The sequence below is a fragment of the Gracilinanus agilis genome, chromosome 2 (genome assembly GCF_016433145.1).
Source record: "Gracilinanus agilis isolate LMUSP501 chromosome 2, AgileGrace, whole genome shotgun sequence".
Lineage (NCBI taxonomy): Eukaryota > Metazoa > Chordata > Mammalia > Didelphimorphia > Didelphidae > Gracilinanus > Gracilinanus agilis.
The window spans coordinates 180,529,625-180,549,288 of NC_058131.1; the positions used below are offsets into that span (position 1 = coordinate 180,529,625).

The window sequence follows — 19,664 nt, forward strand, 5'->3', positions numbered from 1 at the left end:
TAAATAGGAAATATTTTAAGTTCAAAGAACAGAAATTATCATGCCCCAAAGTGAATAACAAAAATGAATAAAAGAAATAACTCTGAAAGATAGAGAAGTTAAAAACAGGAAGGAGATTTTCTGAGCAAACTCATCTGTCTATATACAGAAGATCTGTGTAAGGGAGTAGTAAACTCTATCAAGTTAGAAAACTTTGGCAGGATCAATTCTGAAGAGTTCTTAAAGACTCTAAAAGGTACGTTGAGTTTAGATTTCAAAATGTAAGCAACGGGGAGCCACTGAAAACTTTTCAGTGGGGGGAAATAATGGTAATGAAAGTTGGGTTTTTGACATATTAATCTTACTAAAAGAGGGGAGAAAATCTATTTGGGGGAAGAAGCGTTTATTTCCAAACTTCCAGCCATTTACACTCAACTATATAAAGTATCTCTTTCCAAGCAATATTTTCTCAAAGTATTTTCCTCCTCAAAAAATTGCCTCCTCCAGAGAAGAATTGCCTACTTTGATCTAAATTCTAAAAAAAAATTAAGGTACTAAGGGTTATATTCTTCAAAATGCTAGATATAAATCTATACAAGTCTTTTGCTGAGCTTTGTGCTTCAACTAACAGTTAATCAACTCATCTAATATAATTTAAGAGCCACAATCCTCCCATTTGTGCTTATTAATTTACATATAACCAAATCAACTACCTTTTTGCTATCACTGAAATAAGGGCCCAATAATATTAATAATATTTATATTAGGTAGCAGTCAATACGTATCACACCCCAATTATTCCTGTTTATCTCAATATTCTTTGGTACTCTCTACCTTCTCTAGCTTACAACCTCCATTCACAGTAGCCCACTAATACTTCAGTCATCCCATAACATGAAACCTATCTCGGGTCCCTTGTTACCTAGAGATTATGTCATGATCTCTTTGACCAAACCAAATCCATCTTTATCCTTTCTTTTCAAATATGCTGACAGGCTAATTTGAAAAACTAATAAATCTCTGGTCATAAAAAGACTGCTAGAATATAGTTCCCATGAAACACAATGCATTTTGATTGTCTTCCTTCAGACAATATTCCATTTTTGTTGTCAAAATGTCAATGTTTCCAGTGGTGGGAATTTCAGGTCATAAAGACTACAATGACTGCTGCAACTCATTCCCCCTACAAGTAGAGCCTGCACTGCCTTTAAACTGCCTTAAATATACTTACATGGATATGGAACTTTAAACCAAGGTGCCACAAAAAGCACGCCTTGTCTAGCATCTGTACGAGCATAGAACCCATACTTTGTGCTGTCAGGTGGAAAGACATCTGTCACAGTGAATATGAAGCACAGTAACCAGGATACCAAGATAGCCAGGATTATCTGAAATTGGAAAGGGAAAAGACTATTCCAGGCTAAGTATATTAGTGGTTGGTGAAACATAAGTTTTCATGCTCTTTCTCTTTCCCTTTCCCTCTCTCACTTCCTCTTGGCCCAAAAATAATTTAAAAGCAGAAAAAGTTTGTAATGGTTTTCATGGACTTTCTTTGAATGAAATTACATTTTAATGCTTCACACACCTAACTTGAGTTTTGTTTAAATGACAAATATGACCTAGCAATGAACAATTACTATAAGAATGACTTGATTTATATTTGGAAAAAAAGGACTGACTTTGAGCTAACCATCACTAAGTAATTCCTTGGGGAAAAGGGAAACGTCTAACATACTTTTTCACTGTCGCTTTATCTTGAACACTACAAAAACATGCTTTTCAAAATTTAGAATTAGAGTATATTAGTATGTTTATCATCACTGAGGACAATGATCATTTTTGTAGCTTCTTAATTATGGTTCCATAATATAGACATTTAAAAATCAATATGGCCTTCATAGATTCTCAAAAGATATGCAATGACAGTGGTTTTTAACATAAAAGAGAAATCAATTACTTACTGGGAACATTTTGAAAAGCTGTAATTTGTAGGCAGTCCATCCTTTTTTGGATTTGTAAATAGGGAGAGGAAATTTAACATTTCTGGCATATTGAGAAAATAACAATACTAGAAAAATAGTTCTGGGGAGAGAGAAAAATTAGTTAAGTTCACAAACTGTCTGTTGCGTAAATAATTCTTTTTTTTCTTTCTGTAAATAATTCTTTAAGTTTGACAAAAGCCACTAAAAATCAAATTTTATACTTTCTTCAGACTAGGAAACTACTGCATAGTTCTCGTTTAATTGGTATTTGAGATATTATAACATCTTTCTGAATAGCCTACTTTGAACTTTGCCCACCTAATTCAACTCATACATCTATTATAAAATTACAGGTTCAGAAAGTCTCTTGATTATGGATAGTTTTTGGTAATGCTACCATCATATTCTATCTTAATGATTAACTCTTTAGAACTATTATGTAGAATCACTCAATACTGTAACAAAACGTTACAGCAGAAGAACTTAGCAACAGACCATTCACTTGCATAAATGGAGAAGGTAGCTCTGGTTGAACTTTGTGAATGAAAATATAAAAATAGGAATCTACATGTTGGAATTTAGAGAACACAATAATATGTGGTGTGACTTTAGAAAATGCTTCATTTTGAGATTAATGTCACGTGGACTTTTTAATACAAAAATGGGGAAGGATAATTCAATCTGTGGTACATAAAGACATTGTCTATAAAAATACTCTAAATCAAACTACAACAAATCTAAAAATCTGTCACCATACTGAATGTTTTACTGTATGATGGGATATAGAACACAATCTTGTTAAGCTATTCTCTAGTTAAAAAGTTTCCTCAACCTAATGCTCTATTATTCTACTCCTACCTTGGTCCTAACCCCATACTCCCAACACATACCCCAACCCATATCCTCCCTATACTAACAGCCAAATATTATCACTCAGAGCAGAGTGGCTGCTGGTCCATTTTCCAACTACTTTGGGCTTTGCCTCCCTGAGTCCAACTCATTTATCTGTTCTAAAATTCCAGGTTCCCTGTCTCAGAAAGTCTTATTATGTATAGGTTTTTGGCAATACTACCCTCACAATCTGACAATGACTATTTAAGCAACTGCTCCTTCCTTTCAAGAGAGGGAAGAAAAGATTTTATAAAAAAAATTTTTACAGTGTCCGTGAACCAGCAAAAAAAGTAACTCAATATAACAGTATGTTCATCCTTAAAGTTGATACAACTATTCACAAAGTCACAAAGCTGTTAGTGACAGAACTAGGACATGAACTCCCCCAAAAATATTCCTTTAAATCCATGAGACTTCAAATTAGAATTCTATGGAGATTTAAAATCTTCTAACATCTAAAAAAAATTAAAACCCATCTTCAATGGGTTTAACAGTCCCTACACTGGCCCTTAAAGACAAAAGAACCAAATCAGTGATCAAGGATATGTTTATATTAGCTTCTTTTTAATGGTACACAAATTCCTTGTTCCCATTGGAATCAATTTCTACAGCTTGCAAAATTACATGATCAAGCAAGCCATCACTTTCACCCTAAAGCCTTTTGAGAAGACTCTTTCAGTAGTTTTCTATTGTTTCCCAAAGAAAGGTCAATTTACTTAGCCTACAGGATCTTTAGAATTCAGTCCCTTTCTATACTTCCAGTTTTTCCTTATACTATTCCCTTCCACAAGCTTTCCAGTTGAACTGGAAAAACCTACTACCCCTGGCACAGGACCTGTATTAATGTACATCTGTGCCTTTCGCTCGTGTGTTTCCTTCACCTGGAATGACTTCTATTGCCTCTTTATCTGTTAAAACCCTACTCACTCATCCTTCTAAGCCCAGCTCCTATGGTACTTCTTCCATGAGGGTGTTACTTCTGATCTTTCTGTTGCTTTTAGTTATTAACAAACTTTCCTGTTTTAAGATCCACATACCACATTTGGGTTATACCTCTCCTATACACTTATCATATATGTGTCATACAGACCACCAGTTTGTAAGCTCTGTAAGGGCAGGAGCCATGTCACTGGTATTTTATTCACTCCAAGGCACAGTAAAAGGCTCCATGAAACAGACTTTAGTTACAGTAGGAAAAGTGAAAAGACAAAAGAAAGAACTAGTTCTTGACTGATGAACATATTTAGCTTACAACTAATTTATGAATAAGAAAAGCCCCTTCTCTCTATTCTCATGATGTATTGCCATTGTTCAGACTGAAGCTATTACAGGTTCTATCCTTCAAAGGCTAGCCTGGCGTTTGGTGTTTAAGACTATCAATATTAAAATATTATCTATCTTGGGGGCTAGATTGAAACGTATTATGCCATTATTATGGGAAAACATACCCTGAGCTACAAACAATAGATTAGAAAATAAACTTTTGGAATAGAAACAGAGAAGTCATCAGTGATTTGAGGACTGCCAGATGGGTGAGCAGTTTTCTTAGTTTTTATCTAACCACCTGGTTAGGTCTTTAATTCTGACAAAGAAATAATTCATCAAACATTGAAATTTCTACTATAAGCAATAAGTAATTTTCCTACTCTGACAAGCTATTAAATTGGATGTACCAATAGATAGAAAACAAATTTGGAGCCAAAAGGGCCTACAGAAACTATATAATCCAAAAGTGAAGAAAATAGGTCTATAAAAGTCCTTATCTAAAGGTCACACAGGGAGTAGTTAAGCAGGAGAACCAGGACTTGAAACATGGGACTCTGGTGTTTCTCTGCATCTAATATCCTATCCACTATACAATATTACTTAAATATATTTGTTTTGTTGAAAATGAACAACTGTCTATTTATTCCATGGAACTACTCAAAATTTTTTCTCTAACCAGAAATAATTTTTGCTTTCCATATTCACTACTATTACTTTATTTAGAAAATGAAGGAGTTGTATCATCATAACAATATTCACTTTAAAAAAAAAAAAAACATTAATGTAAGCAAACTTACAGCATAGCTATGCCCCAGTGTTTCCCTGCTCTTTCTCCTGCTGCCTGGAAACCAGAGAGACCAATCAGAGCCACTGTTGGTGTAATAGTCAAAGGTCCAATATATTTTAGCAGAGCACCTGGCAGGCCAAGGAAGCCAATTACAACTTCTATCAATGAAGACATGATAATGGCACCCTGGATCTGAAACAAGAGAAGAGAAAAGACATTATCAACTCTTCCTATTCCCTCTCCTTTTTTAAATGCTGCATTTATTCTTTAGAAGATAATAAAGCTGACAGTTCCTGATTAAAGAAAAGTAAATAAGCAGAACTAACCAACACTGATGATATATGCCACATTTCACACCTGTAGTTCCCCTCTTCTCTACTCTGAAAAAGGGTACATGCCACATGCTCTAGACTACAGAAAAAAGATTTTTCTTTGTGAGTAATCTGAATTAATCTGCTGTTCTGATTTACGCTTCTCTTGGCTTCACTTCCTTGCTTTGTTTATGTTCGATCATATTCAGATCTATAATTTGTTTCACCCTCCCAAAACAATGGCTAGTATTATAAAAAATAACACACATTTACAGAGTTCTATAAGGTATATAAAGTGTTTCCTCACTACTAACCTATGAAATAGTCTAAATCTCAGTCTCCACTTTGCAGATGCAGAATTTGAGGCTCAGAGAGCCAAAGATCATATAGCTTTTGAATCACAGGGCTAGGATTTTAATCCAGGTCTTCTGACTCCAAACATAAATCAACATTCTATAACCATTATATGAGGTTAGAAACAACTCTCAAACAGAATTCTAGAAGGTAACAAGTATGCCACTCATCCCTAGCCAGGATTTTGGGGGGACATCTGAGTGTATTGGAGCAGGGTAGGATATGTGTTCAGGGCACATCTAAAGAAATTATACAGAAATATTAAGGAAGGAGGTTCTGGTATAAAAGAATTTCTATATAGATTATACAAACCACTTTACTCAATGAAGTAGTCTACTTTTCATATGACAATATACAAGCATCACTAGCATCACTGGTCTATAACTAACTAACCAGTTGATTGTGAAATCTATTTGGAAAATTTTGATAGTGCAGAGGGGTTGGGTTGCACTTTGCAAAGCACAGATCCTCATTCTATAGTAATACCTTTTTAATTGCTGAAATTTTAAAATTGGATTATATTTCATTACTCAATTATAATGCGGGGGGGGGGGGGGGGCACCTAGATGGCTCAGTGGATGGAGAGCCAGGGCTAAAGAAAGGAGGTCCTGGGTTTGAATCCAGCCTGATACTTCCTAGCTGTGTGGCCCTGGGCAAGTCACTTGACCCCAACTGCCTAGCCCTTACTATTCTGCCTTTGTAACTAATATCTAATATTATTTCTAAGACAGAATGTATAAAGTTTAAAAAATTAAAAAATAATGATACTGATGAGAACTGGGAGTAAAGATCAATACACAATGCTTAGTTACACACAATTTTAAATATTTTTTATGTGACATTATTTAAATTCAATATAACATTGAAATGAATTTTTTAGCAAATGAAATTACTAAGGAATCTATCAAAAATAACTATCTGATGTTTTTAGGATACTGTTAGCAAACTTGGTGCAATATGAGGTTAAGAGTGACAAGAATGACAGAGACACATCAGAGAAAAAAATGCTTATTTTTTACCTCTCGTATTCTTGGATACCAAATATGTTCAGTATGCAATAAATCTATTGTTCCATTGGTAACTGAAAGATCTTGAAAAGAAAAAAAAAAGAAAAAGCAATTTGTCTCTTAATTGGAGAAATGATGCTGTTTAATGAGATTCAATTAATTTTAGTATTTTAAAAGTCAACTCTGCTTTACACATAAACTCAAACCCATATTGTTACTGGCATCAAAATAGTATGGCTTACCATAATAAAAGCTTAATTTATAGCATTAATATCAGATCAGTTAACTTGTAGGCAAAATCCTAATTCTCAATAAAAGTAATTGAATTACAGTATAATTCACTTTTTGATCTTAAATACAAATCAACCTTTACAAGTAACAAATTTAATTAAATCACACTTTGGTAAGCATTACATTACTGAATTCTAATGGAATTTGGGGAAAAAAACTAAATCAAATCAATGATCACATAGTAATTTTGTGATGCCAATGCCAGAAGCCACCAAGGAAATAAAATAGAGAAAATTCAGCTCCAAGAATCTAAAAATATAAGTCTAAGACTACATGGGTGAACTAAACAAATGTATATCAGGAAAAACATATGTCTCTAGCTTCAATATCTTAATAATTTCCTTCCTCCTTAATCTGATACTAATATTTAAAATTGTTATACTAATAATTTACACCTAAATATTTTAAAAGATCATTTTGATGCATTTAAGTTACAAGAGCATGAGACATTCATTCATTCCTTTGAAATAAAACACTAAAAAAGTATCTCAAATGACATACGCATGTGTGTCTCAAATGACAAACATAATAACACTGGTTTAACTATAATCTGCCACTTTTCCCCTAAATCTGATTATATAGGAAACCCTGAATAACGTATATGTACTTTTTTTTTAAAACCCGAACCACCTTCTGTCTTAGAATTGAGATTAAATATCAGTTCCAAAGCAGAAGAGCAGCATAGGTTAGATAACTGGAGTTAAGTGACTTGCCCAGGGTCACACATTTAGGAGTGTCTGAAGCCAGATTTGAACCCAAGTCCAAACATCTGTAGGTCTGGTTTTCTATTCACTGAACCAGCCAGCTGCCTTAAATTGTATTCTTATTAAGAAAATAAAAGTGAAATGGACTAAGAAAATAGAAAAAATTATGATAAAAATCAATAAAGCATGTTTAACTTCAAGAAGTATTTACAGTAAATATTTCACACATTGTGGTTTTTGCATTAAAAATTTTTTTAAGCTTAAATGTTTAATTTTTCCTCCTTCCAAAACAGAGATCTCATTTTATGGGTTCATTCCAATACTGTATTTATTCATTTTATTAGCAAAATACATTTCTAAGACCTGAGAAATGGTAAGCAAGAAAAGAAAGGAAAAATATATGCTAAGAAAAAGACTTTATTATTTTATTACTTAGTTCAGAGTAGAAATTATATATTTTGAAATAATAGTAGTTACCTGTAGTATTGCATTTCCATTTATCCAGAGACAAGATAGCTCGAGCTGGTGCCAAAAATGCAAAAGCACTGGCCTGAAATAGAGGTAGCCTGAAAATAAAAGAGGATGAAACCACAATCATGATACTAAAAACCTCTACAAATAATGGTATGACAAAATTAAGTTTCCTAAAAATCCAAACTAAGCATATATTATTTGGGATAGAACATATGAAACTAGAGGCACTCAAAGAGCTAGGAATACCCAACATGCAAATGTCTCATACCTGAATGAATATGTATTTGCTGGGGCCAACCCAAGCAAACTACAGTACATTGTCACATGCCTGACCCAATATCTCTTCCTGATCACCTTCTTTCTTCCTTCTTTGGGGAGACTGTGTCTATACACTCCTTCCCTCATGTCTTGTAAGACTTAGAGGCAGAAAGGATCACAGAGATCTCACAGTCCAATACACACTTAGAATCACAGAATTTAAGAGGTGGACCGGCTCTTAGCCGCTGCCTAGTTTTAATTCATACCTGGAAAAGAATCCTCACTATAGTAACACCAAATCAGCAGTCATAAGAATAAAGCCACTAGCTATAGCTGGTTAAACTAATTGTTAGAAAGACATCCAATCTCTTTTGAGTTCCTTGCAATTCAAAAATCTATTATTCTAGATATAATTAGTAAGATGTATAAACTACATAATATTTGAAAAGAAGTTTGGTGAAACAGAACAGATAAGAATCAGCAGAAGAAAATTTGGACTAATAGCTTAAACTAAATGTCAATATACTTTCTGAATTATTCTGTTAAAAAAAATTAAAAACGGGGGCAGTTGGGTAGCTCAGTGGATTGAGAGTCAGGCCTAGAGACGGGAGGTCCTAGGTTCAGATCCAGCCTCAGACACTTCCCAGCTGGGTGACCCTGGGCAAGTCACTTGACCCCATTGCCTACCCTTACCACTCTTCTGCCTTGGAGACAATACACAGTATTGACTCCAAGAAAGAAGGTAAGGGTTTAAAAAAAAAGAAAAAAATTTAAAAATTTACAAGAAGCAAATCAGAGAGTTTAATCTGTCAAGAGATGAGTGAAAATGAAGATGTAATTTTTCCCCCATTCAAGTTCATACCCAATAAAAAGCAATCCAGAAACTGAGGTGTCTGATCTAATCAAACCACCTCATTTTATATTTCCAGTGAAATGTAAGCAATGATCAGGTCAAACAAAATTATAATTTTGAATAATACTAATTCTGTGAAATGGGATTCACTCACACTAGAAAAGACCTATAAATGATAAAAGGGAAGAGTAAAAGAACAGTTGGAGATACCACAATGCTTTAGGAAAATCTGAGGGGAAGGAGATTACTCAGTTAGAAGAAAGTTTCATGGACAAAGTAATACCTGACCTGAGTCCTGGAGGAAATAGATCCCAAATGTTTTCTCTAAGTAGAAAGAATCCTTGATTCTGGTTGGATTGGGGTGGGGTGGGGTGGGAATTAACAGGGTGAGATCAAGGTTCAGCTGACAGTCCAGGGTGACCATGACCCACTTGGATATACATCCCTTTCACATAATTACTGAGTGTCAAAAGGAGAACACACAGATCTGCCAAAAGCCAACCTTTTCTTTCCTCACTTTTTAGACCTTCATCATAGATAGAATCCTGCTAAATGCTATAAACAGAGCGAGGCCTGAATCAAGGGTTAGCTGAAATAATACTGCATTTGGTCATCTAAAACACATAGAATTAGAATACACAATGTGCATGCACCCACATATATCCCTGATATTGTCCACATGTCCCTCAGTCTCTGTATAGACATGAAGCAAGATTCATCTCCAAAAGTTCCTAAGCTGAGCTGCTTTTACAAAGGTAGTAGTAGTGGTCTGCCTTAGCCAGCAGAGGCTTATTTAGTTAACAGATCTTAGCAGGTTAATAGTGCTCTGGGTTCTATAAATATATCTTCATAATGTCTCAGGACACTCCTTTCCAGAATTTAAGCTGTCCAAACACACTTATAAGTCCAATTTTTAGTTAACATTTGGAAACTTGATGTTTTATGAGAGGTCCATTGCATTTGACCATAAGCAGGCCATAATAAATATTTCCTAAAATATACAAACACTATCATAGTGCAGTTCTATATTCCAATGATTTAGATTGGCTTCCCATCTCAAACCTTACCTGCATCCAAAAGTTGTCTGTAACAAAGTTGTGATTCCCACACAAAAGAATATGGTCCCAATAAGCTGACTTGTAGCCCCCTGGTCATATCCAACACACATAGCATCAGCCAGCAAGAAGGGCACTGCTATGGTACCACTGAAACAGGTCAGATAGTGCTATAGACAACAAGAGACAGATCATTTAAAAAAATATTATGTATACATACATCACATACACATACCTCTTTGGTTTTATAATTCTGGCTTACCTCCTTATCCCACTTCTATCTTTAAAATTACCTAAGGCTAATTAATTTCTTTCTAAGTATTAATTTTTTTAAATTCTTTTATTAATGTTTAAACCAGGTAATAATACAAATTTTCTTGTATTTTTGTTAATAAATGATATGTAAATAATATCCAGTATTGGTTTTAGCCTCTAAGATTTTCCTAAAAAATGCAGGTAGAGGGAAAGGGAATGGAAAATTTGAAAAATATTTTCCTAAAAAAGACTGTCACAAAATTAACATCATTGTTCTGAGACAATGGGCAAGACATTCTTTATGCCTCAATAACCCCTTCTGATACTGTTTGTTTAGAGGAATGAAAGAAGATGATTTGAGGAGGTGTCAAGGAGAGGGACACACTGACATATGACCTATAAATGTAATCTTAAGGACCTCAGGACCTTGCCATCTATCCCACTATAATAGCCTTAGGACCTCCAGATCATTTCACCTACCCAGTAGCTATATTTTCTTTTATATTTAAATTTAAAATCCTGAGAAGGGCCTGTCTCAATTTTTCTATTGATATCCAAAGCACTTAGCACAGTTCAGTGACAGTATAAACACTTAAATTGCTTTTACTTCATTCATTCATAAGAGATACCTGATTGAAAGACAGTCTTTAAAATAGTATTTTGCTCTATCAAAACAAATGCTATTAAAAAAAAAAAAAAAAAAACCTTTACCTTCTGTCTTGGAATTGATACTTAGAATTACTATTAGTTCCAGGAAAGAAGAGAAGGAAGGGCTAGGCAACAGGGGTTAAGTGACTTGCCCAGAGTCACACAGCTAGAAAGTATGAGGCTACATTTGAACCCAGGACCTCCAATCTTGAGGTCCAGATCTCTATCCACTGAGACACCAAGGAGCTCCAACAAATGCTTTTTCATAACCAATACAGTAGAACAGTAATGGGCAAACTTTTTAAAGAGGGGGCCAAAGAAAAGGAAATGCTCATCTGTCAGTCTGTTTCTAAGGCAACTCTTTCGAAGTTTCATTGTATTGTGTCCTACTCAATGAATTTGTCAGATTAGGAATAATGTCAGGAGGCCAGATAGCTGTAGTTTGCCTATCACTGCAGTAGAATATTATGTTTTCTATGTCTTTCTATTAATTGCAAAATAGCAAATTATGATCCAGTGTTGAATACTGCTGGCAAAAGTCTGCTTGTTCCCCACTAATAACCTCATTAAAAATTCCCTAACCTTATATATAAATAAGTGTGTATCTATTGTAGTGGGCAGAAAACGACTAATGTAAAGGCTATCCTTGAATCAGTTATGTGTGTACAATAAGGACACGGACTTTCTTTCAGAGGAAAGATTAGAATGAGTAAAAAGCTAGGAGAATGTTATTGCTATCACTGCAAAAAAAAGAAAATCTGCCTATTTCTAAGAAAATCCTGTACAATTCCTGAAATGATGGAATTTTTTATAATGATGAGAGGGAAGAGTTGTAATTTTAGAGTGAAATATTTGTGGAAAGGGAAGGTGACAAAAATAAAACTTTGCCTATTTCCACTATAAAACTCTCACTTAACCTTATAAGCATCCTCTTCAGCCATCCTTTTTCCTGCTAAGAGGCAGTAGGTTTGTCAGGTAAATGTGAACAAAATTATAACAAGGCCTATGAAAAAGACAATAAAATTGACGTTCCTGTGCTTCACAGCTATAAATAAAGGATGAATCATATTTTCAAATTTTTATTTCTATTTGAACCAATTAAGGTTTTCTCCATAATTTGTTTCTCCATAATATGATAATAGCATTAACCTAAAACACATTTAATAAATAGATACAGGCCTTTTAAGGAATACTGGAAAGTCCCTTTCTTTGCATCTTTTTTTATTTATTTGTTTGTTTATTTATTTATTTGTTTGTTTTTAGGCCCTTACCTTCCATCTTAGAATTAATACTGTGTATTGGCTCCAAGGCAGAAGAGTGGTAAGGGTAGGCAATGGGAGTCAAGTGACTTGCCCGGGGTCACACAGCTGGGAAATGTCTGAGGTCAGATTTGAACCTAGGACCTCCAGTCTCTAGGCCTGGCTCTCAATCCACTGAGCTACCCAGCTGCCCCTTCCTTCTTTTTTCTCAGCTATCTTTCTTTCCCTATCCTTTTTATTATTTGCCATGCCTTGCTTCCCTGCACCTTCTTTACGTTATCTCTCTTCCTTCCTCTAGCTTTATATATCCATTCCCCTTTTACCCTTCCACCATAAATGGAGGAAACACAGGAAATTTGCCATTTTAGAAAAGATTTTGGCGTAATTACTTAAATAAAAATTTAGTATATACTAATAATTAAATCAAAGCAGAATTTTATGATGATAGAAAAGTAAAACATTTAAGAACTGAATAATGGTACTAATTTCTAACCATTTTTAAGAAACTTACCTGTAGTCCTAAGAATATACAAAGATACCAAGGAGGCACATCTTCTATTGTATAAATCATATCTGTTCTCTGGGGATCTAAACTTCCAGTACTGTCCAATGTCTCTGCAAGAGAACTCTGTAGAATGAAAAGAAACAGCCACTTAACTTTTTTGAAATTTAGCATTTTGGGTGATAGTGACAAAAATAAAACAATCTATCACTTTAAATGTTACTCTTGAGAATAATCACTCAATGGTAGAATCAGGATTCAAATTCAGATTTTCCTGACTCAAAAGTCTTCTATTTCTTTTCAAAAAAGATTTTAATATATGTGACATCTTCCTAAAAGATTAACTAGCAAATGGTCTAAACACCAGTAAGTTGAGTCCAAGCACTGTTGTTCTTTATTCTATTTCTGGTCACAGATTTGAAATATATTAAAAGGGTAATATACATGAGTATATTTAATGAGAGAAGTTAAGAGACAAAGAAAAAAGAAATGAAGTAATTTCCATCCAAATTCAAGAAATCTGCTTAGCTACAGGAAATCAAAGGTTTCTTATAGGAGTGAAAAACAATACCTTTTCTGCTATGCCATTTTCTGTGGTATAGATTGCCATTAACTCAGTGTCCTCATTGTCCTGTTCGCCACTTGATGTGGCTCCTCCATTTATCACCACCTAGAAAGAAATATTCCATTAAATTATTTCAACATACAATACTTTCTGTAAAGAAATCTGAAGCTTTTTGCAAATCCTATTAAATCCAAAAAGCTGAGATAGATTTCAAAGTTTGCCAAAAACTTTAAAATAATAGCTAATTTATTCTAAAAATGCATTGTGAAAGTATAACAAAACCACCACTATAATTTCTTACAGGGAAATTTTTATTTCAAACATTTTTTATATTTAACAGAAAAGTAAATACTCGTATTGCTTTAGTCAAAAGTAAAATTTCAAATCCACTCATGGGTTCTTACAAAAACATATTTGGCTCTTAACAACTGTTCATCCACGAAACAAAACATTCACAGGATATGTGTTCCCTGCTAAGCATCTCTGTTCTTTATCAGCATTAACTCAAAGAACAATGTTGCTTACTACAACAAATTCTCTAATTAACTGGACTCCAGTTTTATTATTGAAATTCTGTTCCAAGTCATATTATGAACAGTATGTGACCTATTAAATAGGTAAGAGGTATGAACACAGTGAACTCTTCAAAAAAAATAAAATAATAACAAAACCTAGCTACCAAATCCTCAAGAAAACCCAGATCCAATTTAAAATCCCATATTGGCTTAGGCTAGTTGTTTTTGTTTTTGTTTTGTTTTGTTTTTCGTTTTTGCAAATAATGTTATGTTACTACACAAAACCTGAAGTATGAATTTTATACATCTAGTGCCAAGAAGAAATTGTTGGAACTGACCAACTCTCAGGCTGCTCCCTCACTTGTTATATGCCAAAAGAAATTAACAAATAAATATTAAAATAAGCAATCCCTAACTTATGAAGAGATTGAATTATAAAAGTTTAATTCTATGTCAAATTGTTTGAAAATCAGGAGCCTTCCCACAGAAACAATGTTATAATGGGAAATAAGTTTCCCAAATTTATTTCATCTTTAGTCTATTTAATATTTCATAAGACTATTTAACCCTTTGCAGGATTAAACTGCAATACCAGAGAATCTAACATGGTTTTTGTGAGATATTTTAATTCAAATTGGAGATACCAAGAATCCATCCATATACTTGCTTCCAAACATAAATATCCTATTCCCTAAAACAAAAGAACCTAGAAACTCAGACATGCCAGCAGCTAGGATATCTTATATCATTTCCCACAGATTCTGCTTTTATAGAGACCTGCAATAGTGAAGGGGATCGGGGGTGGTGGTGTTAGGAGGGGTAATAAGAATGGTGAAGGCAAAGAAGCTTCTTAAACAAGGGAACCCTTTTGGTTAAGTGGCTCTAAGAGTGGGGTGGAGCCCAGCTGGCTCTTTAGGGCCCCTTTGGCCATATCATTTCACTTCTATTTCTTCATCTTTGATCTTATTATAGAAGGGAGGGTATGTGTATGTATGGATGTGTATTGGGGGAAGGAAGATGGTAATTTCCTTAAATTCATCTGCCTTATTAAAATTTTTCAAAGTTTAAAAAAAATCCCATCTCTTAAAACACACAATTTAATGCTAAATTTGTTGCATTTTAGAGGAAGTGCCTTTAAAACTGCTGGATAGTACTAATTTTAAAAGATTAATGTCTAAATATTATTTCTATGTTAACAATCTTGGAAAATTTATTTAATATAAATAATATCTATGATTTTCCTTTGTATTACTTACAGCAGCACTCAAATAATAGAAAACTTCCACTGGCACTTTACTTTGACTTCAACATGAAATTGTTTTCTATATAACATTAGCAAAGTATTACAATCTGGAGGGGATAAGATGTATTTTCATCATATCTGAGACCAGTCACTGTTTTCATTTCCTTCACTAAAGGTAAACATGTAACCAACTAGGACAGCTGGCAGCTCTACCTAACTTCTCTTCATCCATCAATATGTATTAGGTATTTAAGGTAAGTGGATTTTTGGACTAATTTGTTATTGTTCAGTTGTGTCTGATTCTTATGGGACCTGATTTGAAATTTTCTTGACAAAGGTATAGGAGTGATTTGCCATTTACTATAGAGCTCATATATTAAATTGGTTTTATTAAAGTATTTATTTCCACAAGGATAATACAGCAATATCATTGAGCACTGAGACAGTGTTCAAACTGTCATAAGTTATAGTAAGATTTATGATTTAAAGCTTTTTAAAAGTCTCTGGCGTGTCAAAGAGAATAAGTAATAATAAGAAAAGAAACACTGGTGATAACTAATTCTAGAACCTAGTTTATAAAATAGCAGACAAATCACTTACTTAAGTTCTCAGTGTTTCAAGGCTGCCAATATGCATAGGTTAAAAGTGTTTTTTTTTATCCTAGGGGTTCCTATACCAATTAAATCACAGCTTTAGATCCCCTTACCACCCTGCCTCTAAATTCACCCTTTCATAACAACTAACAACAAAAACTAGGATTTATATAGTGTTTTAAGGTTTGCAAACTGCTTTACAAATATCTCATTTAACCTTCACAATCACCCTAGGAAGTTGATACTACTGTTATCCCAACTTTACAGATAAGGAAAATGAGGCAAAAGAGATTAAGTGACTTGCTCAGGGTCACCATACTAATAAATGTTGGGGGCAAATTTGAACTTAAGAGGAAGATGAACTCCCAAGTCCATCATTTTATCTAAAGTGCTACACCAGGCTGACCAGAATAAATAATGAAATGTATAAATAAATGGGATTCTCCTAGAGCTTTAAAATCTAAGCAAGGTCAGAAGCTCTTAACCTCTTCAGTTTTGAAATTGTTATCAGCTATCTGGGGATCTGGTCTAATGTGATTACCATTAGTATTCACCTTATATCAGCTATTCTACTCTGCACTAACCTTATTTTTAGAAAAGGGAAGGATGGAAAAATCTGAAAATAAAAAGGAAAATTATTCTACACTGACTCCCGAACCAAATAAATAAAAGAAAGCTTTTATTATACTTTTTTTTTCACAAGTACTACAGCATAGCAGAATAGAACACAACTTGAAAAAGAGGATTTCTAGATGCACTACAAATATCTCAATGACTACAGACTAATGAAGTGACATGTTTTTAGTGACACTTCTACTAATTTCATTTTCCTCAGCTATAAAATGGGAATAATACTTTATGTACTTGACAGGGGGCATTATCAGTAAAGTATCTTGAAAACTCTAAAGTGCTGCAAAAAAACTGACTTTAATTCTAATAAACAAAAACAACCTCCTATTAAAAAGAGGTCTACTTGAGGGCAGCTGGGTAGCTCAGTAGATTGAGAACCAGGCCTAAACATGGTTCAAATCTTGCCTCAGGCACTTCCCATCTTTGTAACCCAGGGCAAGTCACTTGACCCCCATTGCCTAGCCCTTACCACCCTTCTGCCTTGGAGCCAATACACAGTATTGACTCCAAGGAGGAAGGTAAGGATTATTTAAAAAAAAAGAAAAAGAAGAAGTCTACTGAAAGACAATATATGTTTGACAGTTGAAGATACAAAGCAGAGTATTCAATAAACATCTACCAAGTGTCATGCTTGAAAACCATAGTGTAATCCTTTTTTGTGGCTCCTATCAATTTTGAACTTAAAATAAAATCCTCTGGAAAGAGGAAGCAAGTATTAAATCTTAGAAGGAAATAGTTAAGTTTTACATAGCTTGGTATTAAGGCAAATCTCAAGTTTACCAGCTATTTAAATAATGCACTAACTAGTTAACAAGTACCTAGGTAACTAACGAGCACTTTTGAACAACTGACATCATAGTGAAATATGGAAGATATACAAGCCTTTATGTTTTCAGACTAAATTTCAATATAAAAAGAGAAAATATTTGAAAGATGAGGAAACGTCAGCCTAAGATAACAGATAGATAGATAGATAGATAGATAGATAGATAGATAGATATAGATAGATGGATGAGATATAATAAATAGATGAGTCACATTTTTATAGTGCTTTACAGTTGGAAAAGCACTTTCTTCATAACACTCTTTTGCCTGGTTCATAGAAGAAATGGAAGAGATTTGAACAAAGGTACACAGCCAACAAAGCAAGAACAGAATTCAGGTCTCTTGAATCCAAATCTGTATTCTATATACTACACCGCCCTAGCTATCTCTTTAATCTGCTAGGAATCTTTTCTAGGTCTATCAAAGTCTTTATCAAAGGTATAAACAGATATAGGGCTAGAAAGGCCTTCAAAGCAATTAATCGGGGCTTGTTTAAGTGCTTAGTGTTGGTGGTAGTAATGTTCTAATATAAAGCCAAGATGCACATACATACATTTACATGTACATGAGATATATATAAAGCAAATATATGGTAACCTAGAAGAGAAGGCAATGATAGATTGAAGGACGAGGAAAGGCTTTGCTTGGAGTCAGTTACTCAAAGAAGCTAAGGGGGGGAGGAGGACAAGTACTGAAGTCATGGGGATGGAAGATGGAGCATTGTGTGAAAAGAAGAGCAAGTAGGCCACTTTGGACAGTAGAGTTTGGGAGTGGAAGTAAAATATAAGAAGAAAAATAGGAAGGGGACAGTTTATAAAGCACTTCTAATATCTAAAGCAGAATTCATATTGAATCCTAAAATTAATAGGTAGTGGCAGACATTTACTGAATAGGAGGGAAACATGGTCAAACCTTGGATTTGAGGTTCCAAGAGGAAAGAGGCATCCAAAAGAGGAATCCAGAGGAAAGAATAGTCAATAACTTTCAGTGCTACAAAGCTTAAGGAAGATAACTGAGAAAAAGATGCTTGATTTGACAATTAAGAAATTATTAGTAGCTTTAGAAAGAGCAGTTTCAGTCAAATGACATAACTTTTTTTGGAAAAAGCTACAATTCAACAAACATTTACCAAGCCTCAAGGTATTATGTAGAGAAAGAAAAAAATTAAATGTACTTGTCCTCCAGGAATTTATATTTTGCTTGGGATAGGGGGAATATGACATACAATATGCAAAGTAATTTGAGGGGAGCATACAGTAACAACTTGGGGGAAAGGCCAGAATAAGACTGATGGCAAAGGAAATACCCAAACTAATACTAAAAAGATTAGGATTCTTAAGAACTGAGGTGAGAAAGGAATGTGTTCAAGCTGAGAGAGGACAGCCTGCACAAGTGTGTGGAAATGTAATGAGTTCAGAAAAGAACTAGTAATAAAGGGAAGAAAGAAACCTTTTTGAAGCCCAGAGAAATAGATTGCATTAATCTCAAAATAAGAAAGAGTGGGCAGAGATGGCAGCAGAACGTGTAAGTGAGGAATTATGAGGTGCCCAGCCCTGTCTTATGGTCCAGTATTTTAGAAGCCCGTGGAAGAAGAAATCTCCACAGAAGAAGGTGCTTCAAGAATCTTTACTCTCTTCTAGTTCTACTACTACAGGATTTGGACATATTGTCCTCATTCTGATCTGAAATCTTGAGGCTAGAGAAGCAAGTCTCTATTCTGAACCATATTCTTTTTTCTTCCTCTATACTTTTCTTGAGAAAAGCTATCAAGAATTCAATGGGGGGCAGCTGGGTAGCTCAGTGGATTGGGAGCCAGGCCTAGAGATGGGAGGTCCTGGGTTCAAATCTGGCCTCAGACACTTCCCAGCTGGGTGACCCAGGGCAAGTCACTTGACCCCCATTGCCTACCCTTACCACTCTTCTGCCTTGGAGCCAATACACAGTATTGACTCCAAGATGGAAGGTAAGGGTTTAAAAAAAAAAAAAAAAGAATTCAATGATCATTTCTTTGCAAATATCGCCCATCCCGAGTTCCAGGCCCACATTTTCAGCTGGATGTCTATAATATATAATAGACTCCAACGTGTCCAAAAAGGAACTCATTCTCCCCACCATACCCATCTTCCTTTTATGAATCTCACCATCCTCCTAGTTATCTACATTCATAACCTCAGAATCACCTGGGATGCTTTCCCCTCTACTCCAATTGGCTGCAAGTCATATGGATTCTACCTCTATAACATCTCTGACCATCCTCTTCTCTGTACTCTGACAAGCACCACCCTACTTAAGGTTCTTATTTAGATTACTTGTCTGGATTATTATAACAGCCTTCTAAATTGTCTTCTATCCAATCTATTTTCAACAAAAGTGGCAGGGTGATATTCCCAAAGCCTGCATCTGATCTTTTCTCTTCT

The 19,664-nt window shown here is 34.5% G+C and overlaps 1 protein-coding gene across 1 annotated transcript in view; it reads right to left on the reverse strand.

The window, feature by feature from the left end:
- Positions 1-19,664, reverse strand: part of SLC23A2 (solute carrier family 23 member 2) — a 43,285-nt gene that overhangs the window by 15,846 nt on the left and 7,775 nt on the right. The window contains exons 2-9 of the mRNA XM_044660896.1: positions 13,448-13,546; positions 12,886-13,002; positions 10,225-10,382; positions 8,050-8,138; positions 6,590-6,660; positions 4,916-5,097; positions 1,941-2,061; positions 1,211-1,367 (exon numbers count right to left, since the gene is read on the reverse strand). Of these exons, the coding sequence (XP_044516831.1) occupies positions 1,211-1,367; positions 1,941-2,061; positions 4,916-5,097; positions 6,590-6,660; positions 8,050-8,138; positions 10,225-10,382; positions 12,886-13,002; positions 13,448-13,546 (994 nt within the window). The remainder of the gene's footprint in view (positions 1-1,210; positions 1,368-1,940; positions 2,062-4,915; positions 5,098-6,589; positions 6,661-8,049; positions 8,139-10,224; positions 10,383-12,885; positions 13,003-13,447; positions 13,547-19,664) is intronic.